Consider the following 11,719-nt stretch of genomic DNA (forward strand, 5'->3'; position numbering starts at 1 on the left):
TTTTTTCATAACAACAATGATATTTATATACATCAAATTTTCCAACAGTCATTCAAGGTCATATTATTAAGGCGGACGACCCGCCCTAAGTTCCAATTGTCTGATATATATATATATATATATATACTCTATTCGATCTTATATCTAAGAAAAATATGCACTACCTTTAAGAAAAGTTGTTGGGTTCATTTAATTTTTTCAAAGTAATAAAAAAATCATTGTATTCTAAATTATTCCTCAAGAAAACTTGTTCATGAAAATAAAATGAGTTTTTTTATAAGAAGTATACAAATTATTGAAAAATAAAACCTACAATAGATAAATGTTATTATAAGAACTATCACATTAAATATGGTAGAATTAGTTAAATTTTACTTATATTTAAAACTATAAAATATGATTTTTGTTGTTGCATATATTTAAAATCAAATGGGTATATAATAACTAATATTTTGATCAAACTATAATGTTGGGAGCTATACACTTATTTTTGCAACTCATTTGTATTTTTTTGAGCAAAATAAAAAACAACAATCCTATTCAGTCAATCAATTTTTATTTCATTACACTTCATATATAAATATTTTTTTAATATTCATACCTTATTTTATTTTTTTTCTATAAAACCACATTTAACTCTGATTCTTAAGTGTATTAGAACAAGATCTAATTTCTACTACTTGTTTCTCCCCTATATTGTTGTAACAAAATCAATTTGTTGCATTGATGGTAAACCACTATAATTTTGTAAATTAAAGTTACAAAATTAATAATTTTGTAAAAAGTACAGAATGTAGTTTTAACCAAATCAATGTACTTCACTGTGATTTTATTATGAAACCAACATGCACTTTATACTGTGTCTAATTAATCTGTTTCTTTAGAACTAACTGATCACTTTAGTTGGATGGAAGTATATAAAAGAATGAAGTTTTTTATGTCTATTAACAAGACTTCAATTTAAAATCTATTACTTACCACTGATGAATTATAATTTAATTACTACAAATCTAATCTTAAACTCAAAAGTCAAAACTAATGAAAAAATAGTATTATTTTTTCACTATATAAACTTTTTTTATTCTTTTATTTTATCGGATTTCACTATACTTATAGAACAGCCTATGATAATTTTTTTACGTTATTAATGACACGTATCAATGATCTACTAGTATGTAGTTCTTACATGGAACTTATTAATCTTTAATTATTTCAAAAGCATGATATACAAAAGTTATTTATGCAAATGAAAGTGGTATACAGCACATCATACTTTTTAAGAAACTAGGTCCAGTGTATCATTGTTTTAACATATAAAATAAACCATTTATGCATAAGTCAATGATGAATCATTAAGTTGTAGGTAATTGCGAATCATTAAGTTGTAGGTAATTGCTTTCTATGCTTTGATGTTGTAGTTTGTCATGCCAGCATATGTATTGTTTGTTCTTTTATTTTGATATTTCCTAAGAGACGTGGTCTAGAAATTATATGAAGTATATTCTTAAAATAAATAAATATAGCTAGGCGAGGGATTATATTATCAATATCATATATAAAAGCATTTAGAGAATCGTTAAATAAAAATATTTTAATTTTTTTAACTATATCATAAGTATAAGTATGAAAAAATTGATATACAAAAGTCGTTAAAAAAAAATGAACTAAGAATAAATTTATAATATTTAAATTAACAACATAAAACAACAAAATTAAAATATCTATAAATGTGACAAAATTAAAATCTCTGTAATATTCATGTTTTCGAATTTATAACATTAATAACGTCAATGTTATTAATTGAATTTTTAATATATCAAGATTCTAAATTCTGACAAATCTAAATCAAATAAATATTACAAAAGAACAAAAAATGAAATATTGTTGTGGCAAGACAACGGACTCATAAAAACACATGAAAAGAAAATAAATAATGATATAAAGGATGATTTTCGGTCAAAAATGATCCAAAATCACTATCTTACGTGGATGAAGAAGAAGAAATAAAGAAAAGATTTAAATCAAAATCTATTGTAAAAAAATTTATTAATTGGTTTTGATTGGAATTTTAGAATTTTTGAACTATTAATTTGGTTTTTATGTCCTGAATAAAGAAATATTACATATAATATCAGATAAATAGTAGTAATTAAATATTAAAGTAGATATGGTCAGTTTTTTTTACTCAAGTAGATAAGGTCAATAGAATTATCTATTAATGATTAAAATAACCACTTTTTATAAAAAAAAACAACCACTTTTTTTTTTTCCTTTTAATTGCTAATCTCAATTCAAATAACCAATGTACAATCAAGAGTTTTTAGCAAATTCCTTTTGTCTATAACTCTACTTGTAATTATACAATGGCTTTTTTTAGTCAATATATACATAACTTATGTACTTATATGATATAATAAATGCATTAATAATTTAAAATTTTAGCTCAATTTTAAAGAAAAAAGTAATTTGAATAAAATCAATTTACCAAAGAAGAAAATGATAACAAGGTGAAACTAAACTAATTTGAAAAAAGTAAATAAAAAGTAATTGTTAAATTTTTTGTATAAGTTTATCTGAATTTACCTAAATTTATCGAGTTCTGTGTAAAATAAAAAACTTTGTTAAATATCCCAATCTAAGATTAAAAATAAAAAATTTATTTACTAAATCAGTTATTTAAAAAAAATTAAGCAACAGACAGAGGTTCAATTATTTCAGAAAATGTTGTAGTACGTCTTATGAATAATTGAACCATTGTAGGCTTTTTCACAAAATAAGAAAAAGAATGTCTTATCTTGTATGACTACGTTGACTATTATAAGTGGACGAAATGAAAATACTAGTTAAGGTAGTCAAATCAAACTCAAAATAATCAACAACTTGCTTGAAAGAAAAATGCTAGTCCGTTCCTCTGGTGAATTATTATAGCTTTAAATGTATATTTTGGTCTCTTACAAAAAAAATACAGAAGATATATTAGTTATTGATAAATAAAATGATTTTTTTTCCAGTTCTTTACAAAAATAAATTGAAGCATGTTAATTTTTTGTAATCGATTTCTTTTATTTGTTTTCGAACTATGTTTGAATTACTTAAAATTAAAAGTCCACCTATCAAATCCACATGTATTATAAACAAAAATTAGAGACATTTAGATCTTTGAAATAATATTTTGAAGAATATTTGGTTTTTGGTTTTTGGTTTTTTTTTTCTTGAAAGGATCAAGTTTGTTGAACTCTAAAATTAATAAATATTAAATAAATACTTACTTATTTTGTGGAGACTAAATTGATACTTTCATTTTTTTTTTTAAGGAACTAAATTAGGACTAAATATTTTTCAAATTACACAACCAAACTTCCAATATGTAACAACAACTTCAAAGCTTGCAACCTATTTCTATATTTGTACCACTTTCATATGATAGCATATCAGAAACTGAATTATTTATGTCAACATGATAGATATTAGTTTCGAAATTAAATTATTTTGATTTATTTTTTGTAAAAGACTAAAAACGATCATTTTTTTTTTGTGAGGAACTAATCTATTATTCATTTTTTAGGAACTGTTTTGGGCCAGTGACATATCTAAAGGTCTCAAGTTACAATGCAATTGATCGATGTCATGCTAACTCGACCTAATTCAGTAAAATCTAAAAAGTTCTCGAATTAAGGTACACACTACTTGAGACTGGAATTCGAAATCAATTGACCATGATAACTCGCCTATACCTCAAATCTTAGTCATTCAATGTTTGAACAAAGAATCAAATTATAATGGACTACGTTAGCTCAATTGTGTCGCCATCCCAAGTCACTAGATGACAATTCAACCATGATTTTGACTCCCAAGTGGCTATCACCATCTTGTATCAAAAGGGACATGCACCCGTAATCAAAGGGTGATCTAAAATTCATAAATTTTATACTTGTTGATGATTATACTAGAATTATTCTAGAAACCCTAGAGGATGATGTAAAAGGACCTTGAAGAAACAAAAGACCACAATTATTCAAACTTAAAACTATTTATTATTCTTCTGGCAAAAATTGACTTGATCATTAGATTGTGCGCAGATAAATCACTCCATCAAGGAGCTCGAAGTTATCATTGTCATCGTAACTCTTACCACTCTACCTCTCTCTTAGAGTTGAGAGTTCAAATTTAATATTGAATATGAACCAAAATAAATTTTCACTATTATTATAAATAATTGTTTGTCAGGCAGCCAATTTCTTCCCTTCTTTCATTAAGTGTATCAAATATTTAACACATTATTTATAAAAGGGGAACATAAGAAAGATCCTACAAATGATATATAGTTTTTTTTTCCTTCCTTTTTGGATCTCGCACAGACAGCCTTTCCTTCAGAAATTGGAAATAAAACTAAAATATCATGTCAATTTTTTTAAACCTCCATATGTCCTTGCTTTGATCAATGTGCATATATTATTTTGCTGTTCTTTTATTTGCTACCTTACTATTATTTGCAACATATATAATTTTGTATTAAATTAATTTAAGTGCCTTCAGACAATATATAAAAAATATTGTTACGTAAATAAAATAATTAATATAAATTAAATTATATGTATTACATACTTGAAGAAATAATACTAGTAAAACATATTTTTTAATATTTTTTATTAAAATTTAGATGATTCTCAACAAATTTAAATAGGATCCACACGATTTAATGTAATCTATGTGAATTTCATCTGTTGGAAGAGTGTTTTGTAATATGTATTTTAAAAAGTGTATTACTAGCAGTCTTCATACTATAATTTAAATAAAAATTATAATATGCCCTTAGACAATTAAATAAAAAGTAAATAAGACAATTTATATAGGGATATCCATGTCATTTAATACATACATAATTTTCTTTATTTTCATTTTCTTCTCACTTTCATTTAAACTAAACAATTCAAAAATCAACTTATTATCTACTAACTTTCTTTCTGTCTTTTTTTTATCATCTAAACAAAACACAAATATAGTCCTCAACAAATATATTTTGGAACCCAAGAAAGAAAGAAAAAAAGTACCTCAAACCACAAACACCTACAAATACTCTATCTATTCATTATTATAAAAAAAATTAATTAAATTTTGATCACTATTATTATAAATAGAAATTAATTACTTTTTGACTATTTGAATTGCATGAAATGCATATCTTTTCGGATGAAGGTAGTTCAAGTTGGTTAGCTCAGACATTCCAAGGAATTCGAAAAAAAGGTCTAGAAATACAAACTCTCTCTACTAATTGAATATACTAACACTCAGCATTTGCACAACTTTTTACATCTTAAATTTTAGAATAGTAAAGTAGTACTTTTAAATGCATAGCATAACGCCATGGTACAATTTTATTAAGACATGTCTAATTCGAATATAATATCAATGTCTCATGCACTATCTTCCTTTGTACTAGAAACCTTAATGTCTTGCTCCTCCTGGTCACTCGTAACAGGAATTTCTTCTGTGGAATTAGGTTCTTTTTTTAGCTCGGTCTCAAACTCCTTTGCTGCCTACAAGATTTCAAAAATCTAATAAATATATAACCGAGTATGCAATAAAGACTACGGACAACTCTAGAATTCGGCGTGCGTCCGACGTCCATACGACACCTCAAATAAGTCTTTCAAAAATAAGACTTGTTTTTCTCTACTTCCACACACCCTAAACCCCTTGGACACATCTCAAACACAACTATAGGAGTTAAAGATATGTAAAAACGATTATGACTAATGATGGGAATTAAAAATATGAAATTTAATTGCTAACATATTTAGTTTTTTGACATTGGTGTCTTATACTTTTTACATTAAGAGTGTCGAAGTGTCTGTGTCCGTCAGTATGTGCTTCGTAGATAAAAACTTTTTTTTTTAGTGAAATATTATAAATAATTGTTTTTGAGGCAACAACTCTCTGAGAAGATAATTATTTTCCTCTTTTGATGGTATTTTAGAATTTTGCTAGAAGATAAATAAAGTGTGACGGTAAGATAATTTTCAACCATGCTATATATTTTTATAGAAAATATAAGTTTGTATTGGAAAACAATTTATGAAATTCTTAATCTATCCGAGCGGCAATCTGGCTGTTCCAACTAGGGTTTAAATTCGATTTGTATTTGAGTTAAACTAATTAACCACCTAATCTAATAGCGGTAATTGGATATGTGGCTATGAATTTGAATAAAGTTAAAAAGAAAATGAATGAGAAAAAAATGGAACCTGTTGGAAGCTTTTGACGGTTTTGCCAATGCTGCGACCAACTTCGGGCAACTTCTTGGGACCAAAAACGAGGGCAGCAACTCCTGCAATGACAACAAGTTCGGGCACGCCAAGTCCAAAGAAGGCCTTGCAGGTGAAACCCTTTGTTCTTCTGCTGCTGATTCTGGCTTTCTTCAACACAACTGATGTATTGTAATTAGACTTCGAAGCTAAGAAGGATAAGCTGGAAGAGAGTGGAAGCCTTCGAATTACTGATGAACAACAAAGGGAAAGTGTTGCCTCCATTTTCGTCTGATTTTCTATTTCCTGCTTTCTGCTAAATTGGATAACATTATTTGTGGTTTCGGAAATTTGCGGATTGCGTCAACACTTTTCAATGCTTCACCCAATATTTTCGTCATTTTCTATACAATTATTTTTTTTTAAGACAAAAAAATTTAGTTTTTAACTTCTTGATTATTTTTTAAAGTTGAATGTTATTTTCTGGATTATTAATTACGGTAATTTTTTTTTTAAGATTATTACTTCTGAAGATAGGGTAATGTTGTTTCAATTTAAAGTAGGGAGCATTTTGTTGTTTATTGAACATTTAGCAAGAAATTTATACTTACCACTTTGCAATAACACTAGTCGTCGAAATTGAGTCCAAAAAAGGCTCTAGTAATCTAGAATTCAGTCAGAAAATAAGTAAAATATAATAAAAAATATTTTAATCATGATTCAAGTTCAATTTTTCTCAAACAATCCATCTTTATATGAAGTTCATAAATCATTTAAACTCAATTATTTAATTTCAGATTTATCTTTTTACTACTATACTAATTGCATATACAGTATTATTGACAACACGAATAGTTTTCAACTTTTTTGTTTTTGTTTTAACCCTTAGATGAAATGAAATTCTAATAATCAAATGTTCCAAAAAAACTCAACAATCATTTTTTTATGAAAGTAACTATAGATTAATCAACCGAAATTAATAAGTCTAACAAGACTTGCTTCCAATGATTTTTGACATTAGTCAAGCGAAATCAATTCAGTTTAGGCGGCTTCCTTTCTTCTATCTTTCTCATAGCATTTTTTCTTTCTCTTCCCTCCCTCCCATTCAATAAAATCCTTCTCCTCCCATCCCATGAACCAAACATTTTAAAGGAATAAATTAAGGGATTGTTTGTTAATCTATAAAATATGGTAAAGTGTATCTCACCCAAAAGAAGATATGGGATGCATGATTGAATATAGCATCATGTGCTCCATTAAATTGATTTTCAATGTAGTTAACAAGAATATGACTTTTAATTATAATAATAATAACCAACACAAATGAGCGTTCAAGATTAACTTCTTGACAAAAGCATTCATGAATATAGCTATTTTATTACTGCTCTCCATTAGAAGGCGGTCCACAAGAATCCACACCACCACGAATCCGTTTCTGAAGATGCTCCAAGCTAGCCACCCGGTGCAAGGGAGAAGCTGTTTGACCCATCTTGCTCCCACCTACAACTGCTGCATTGTTCTGCTGCTGCTGCACATTTTCAATTGAAGAAATGTCACCCAAACCATTGTTGACTCCCATATCATGACAGGGCATGGAATTATTGGACGCGGGTTGATAGAAGTGATGATGCGGCTCGTCTTGCACCGGAACAGCAGCATCAGCCGAAGTGTCTGAAGGGCTCCCATCAAATGATGGCATGCCCATTGATGATATATCAGTCATGGCATGAAACATTGGGTTCAACCCAGTAATTCTTTTGACTGTCTCTTCAGCCATCTTCACCTAAAAGAGATAATAAAATGGATTGAAAGGAAAAACATGTCATTACAAAACATTAGTACTTTCATATTAATATAGTTTCTCTTATCTTGTGAGAAATATGACCTTGAGTGGGCTCCATTCCTCAACTTGTCATAGAAACCTAAGGAACTTATGCTAGTATAAGCCCTTGTTTTCAGCTTGTTTTCATAAACTCTCCAGCAAAATGTATGAATACAACCACTTGGTAAAGATCGAACTCGCGCCCCAGAAGTATTGACATTACCACTCGGCGATTCACTTTTTGATGGCAAGTATTTGCTTTTAATTGGATATAAGCAATAAATATTTAAAATTTTCACATTTATGGACACTTATACTAATATTAACATTAAATCTTCAGAAAATAAATTTGTTATATCTTAATTTTTTAAGAGGTATACAATAAAAATTAAATTTAGTATAATATGTAATCTAAAGTTTTAAATTAATCGAGTAAAAAAAGTATTAAATTATTGCCACAAATTTATATTTTAAATATAGACTAGATCAACAGTCATGCAGTTCAACTAGTGACCCACTGCCTTGACCGGGTCGGTCCCCGCCGGGTTTTAAAACTTTGCCTTATAACTTACATGAAAACAATTTGACATTTTAATTTGTCGTAGAAAGAACTTATACATATACTCTTACGATAAACACTTATACTATAACCACTAACTGTTTATCCAAAGAGGGTCTTAATCAAGCCAAGCAAATACATGAATCAAGACTTTACCTTTGCTCGTAATGTTTCTACATCAGCTTTCAGTACTCTGTTGTCAACAGCTGATTCAGTGTATTTTTGGTTCACATCAGTAAGGCGCTTTACCAAGGTAGAATTTTCACCTCTTAATTGAGAAACCTAAGATAGAATATATGATCAGAAAACATTAGAATCTCTGGGAGGACCAACCAACTAGCTAAAAGATTCAAGAGCGGGAAGAACAACCGAGATATAAAACAAAATACACACACCTGTGTTTCCAGTTCTGTTAAATGAGCCTGCTTTCTTCTTCTTGAGCGTCTTGCTGACTCCCTATTGGAAAGCATCCTGACAGATAGATGTCATTAGACATTGAATTAACTGACATAGAATGTGTTCTCAAGTCAAACAAAGAAGTGTTTCACAAAAACAATGAGTTAAAAAAGATTCTTGTCTATGAAAAAAATCAGGTTAGATAAGCTTAGTAGCTTACAGATAATATAACTTCATTCAACTTACTGTATAAATTAACAGATGCAGAATCACTTTAAGTGTAATGCAACATCCTAACTTCAAGAGAGTTCTGTTCACATCTTAGTTTAACAGAACTAAAAAATTCTAGCAGGAGCTCAAAGTGAAAATTGATGCAACCACATCAACAGTTTGCACACAATTTGTGAAAAAGAAAAATAAGATATTGAGGGCAAAAAACATCACTCTTACTTCTAAAATATAAAATGGCACAGAGTGGATGCAATTTTTTAGGCAGGTCTGTCACTTGGTTCATTTAGCAGGAGCGAGGAAATCATACTTGGTAAAACAAACTTTTAAATCACTCCGACGCCAATTACATGATATTCCAAATTGCAATTCACTCTTCGATGTATATACAAGAACCAGCATTTACAATGATAAAATCAGTAAATATTGACACAAATGGTTACCTCCTTACTCGTTTTACATCAGCAGGGTCTGTGTTGTCATTCATATCTGTCTCTCCCTCGGCTTCGTCGTCATCTGACAGTTCTCTTGATGATCCACTTGTCGATGGCCTAATTGCAACAATGGTTTTTTTCTGTACAGGAGGTATGGAAGGAATCCCAGGTTGTTGTAGTTTGGCATCTTTATCTTGTAATATAGGTGGGTCATTTGAAGGGGCGGATACTGCATAGATAGATATATTTGACACAATTCAATAAAGGTTATGCATATTAAAAGGAAAAAAAAAAAAAAAAAACTAAAGCTGCTCAGGAAATTACTTAGCAGATCAGTAAAAGAGAACAAAACTTTCTGATTAAAACAAAATTGTAGATGTAGATTATTCATTCACCCTACTCATGCGTGAACTAACAGTAGTTACTAATTTATTTTACATTAAGATTTCAGGATTCAGCCGCCTCTAATTTACTCATGGAGCCAGTAGTGTCATTTAACTTTTTTTTCATAAATATGATCCACTACCTTCAATAAATCCTCTCTGTTTTCATATATGAATAAATATTTATTGATTCAAACCTTCAAAAATGGGCTGAGATGCAACTTGAGTAGGAATAGACGGCTGTGGTCCATTCTCAGGAAAAGTGGTTGTATCTTGAGATTTAGTCAAAGTTCCCTATTGGAATGAGGAGGATACAATATTAGATACATGCACCATTCTCATTGGGAAAAGATAAGCAAAATGGAAGATTGGTAACCCAAATTTCAAACCATGTAAAAGTAATAGATCATACAAAATTACAAAGTAAATACAATTTTAAAGAGTACTGTATGATTATAAACGCAAGGTGGACAATATGCAGGCAGACGGTGCCAACAAATATATATTTCAAGAAAAGCATTTATGGAAGCAATCAAAGACCTTTTATTTGGATGCTTAATCCTAATTGCTGCACAGCTATTAGCTATTTGTTGAAAGAACACTATCAAATTTTAATTGAATTTTAGAAGGCTAAATAATTCTGGTTATGAGTCAGGGAAATACTGAAGATGAAATATAATAATACAACTCTGAATTATGCAATAATTCCACATCAATATGACATATCCTGTCTTCAAACTTCTAATGTTCCCTTTGCTCCCAAGAACACACCCTCCTAAGAACAAGTGCAAAAGTCTCTTTTTTATTGTTATGCTCTCAAGTCTCAACAAAAAATATACCTTTGCACTTGTTTTCAGTTTTCACAGTAAGCATCAATTCTAGTAATTTCTAATAGAAGCTCAAATCAGCTAAACAAAAAGAAGAGAAAAAGGAAAACTATCGATAATTCAGAAGAATCAGAACCAAGAATTAAAAAAAAATGAATTTTACTAAACACTCCGAAACTAAGAACATGAAGAAAACCGATCCAAATTGAAATATAATCGAAAAGAATAGAATGGTTTTTTTTTTTTCTTTCACATTGTATTAACTCAAAAGGGAAAAGCAAAAATACCCTAGTCATGGCAACCGCAGCACACGCGAGATTTAGCTTACTCTTTAGGAAAGCTCGGTATTCATCGGAGTCAACAGCCACCGGAGGAGGTCCATTAGTCAAAACGGCGGCGTCCGTGGGAAGTGGCGAAGCTTCGATGTTGTTTTGTTTGGATCGAGGGTCAATATCGACGAATACGACGTCGTCAGCGACGGAGGAAGAAGAAAGGGGAGAGGTAGCAGAAGTTTCTTGGATGAAGCGTTGGAAAGCCCACTCGGAAGCGCTGCGGCTCATCTTAGAGTTAGAGGAGTCGTCGGCGCCGGCGGAGATGTGAATCTGCGGCGACCATAAGTGGTCGGGAATTTCGTCCACTGAGAATACCCTATCCATATTGTTTGTTCGAACCTTTCTGTCTTCGATCGATTGATTGTGTGTGAGAAGATGGTGGAAGCTACATCCTATGGAAAACGAGTGGTAGGGGTATATTGGTCAAAAAACAACTACTGGACATTGAAATAATATTCAATTTTATCCCCCATGTTATGTAACACATATGTGT

General features: G+C 29.8%; 2 protein-coding genes across 4 annotated transcripts; both read right to left on the bottom strand.

Moving 5' to 3' along the window:
• Positions 1-5,247: 5,247 nt before the first annotated feature.
• On the bottom strand, positions 5,248-6,614 carry LOC101498594 (sec-independent protein translocase protein TATA, chloroplastic-like). Its single transcript, XM_004495744.4, has 2 exons — positions 6,246-6,614; positions 5,248-5,537 (listed from the first exon to the last, which is right to left on the bottom strand). Exons 1-2 carry the CDS (start codon positions 6,528-6,530, stop codon positions 5,415-5,417), a joined length of 408 nt encoding a protein of 135 aa, XP_004495801.1. The 5' UTR covers positions 6,531-6,614; the 3' UTR covers positions 5,248-5,414.
• An 856-nt stretch (positions 6,615-7,470) lies between these two features.
• Positions 7,471-11,719, bottom strand: LOC101498047 (light-inducible protein CPRF2-like). Of its 3 annotated transcripts, none has more exons than XM_004495742.4 (6): positions 11,182-11,719; positions 10,265-10,361; positions 9,694-9,913; positions 9,022-9,097; positions 8,783-8,908; positions 7,471-8,028 (listed from the first exon to the last, which is right to left on the bottom strand). In XM_004495742.4, exons 1-6 carry the CDS (start codon positions 11,548-11,550, stop codon positions 7,624-7,626), a joined length of 1,293 nt encoding a protein of 430 aa, XP_004495799.1. In that variant the 5' UTR covers positions 11,551-11,719; the 3' UTR covers positions 7,471-7,623. The 3 variants fall into 3 exon arrangements, with proteins under 3 accessions (XP_004495799.1, XP_073223327.1, XP_004495800.1); XM_073367226.1 differs by having other exon boundaries at positions 9,022-9,082; positions 11,182-11,713; XM_004495743.4 differs by lacking the exon at positions 10,265-10,361 and having other exon boundaries at positions 11,223-11,680.

This window comes from Cicer arietinum, chromosome 4, assembly GCF_000331145.2.
Source record: "Cicer arietinum cultivar CDC Frontier isolate Library 1 chromosome 4, Cicar.CDCFrontier_v2.0, whole genome shotgun sequence".
Classification (NCBI taxonomy): domain Eukaryota; kingdom Viridiplantae; phylum Streptophyta; class Magnoliopsida; order Fabales; family Fabaceae; genus Cicer; species Cicer arietinum.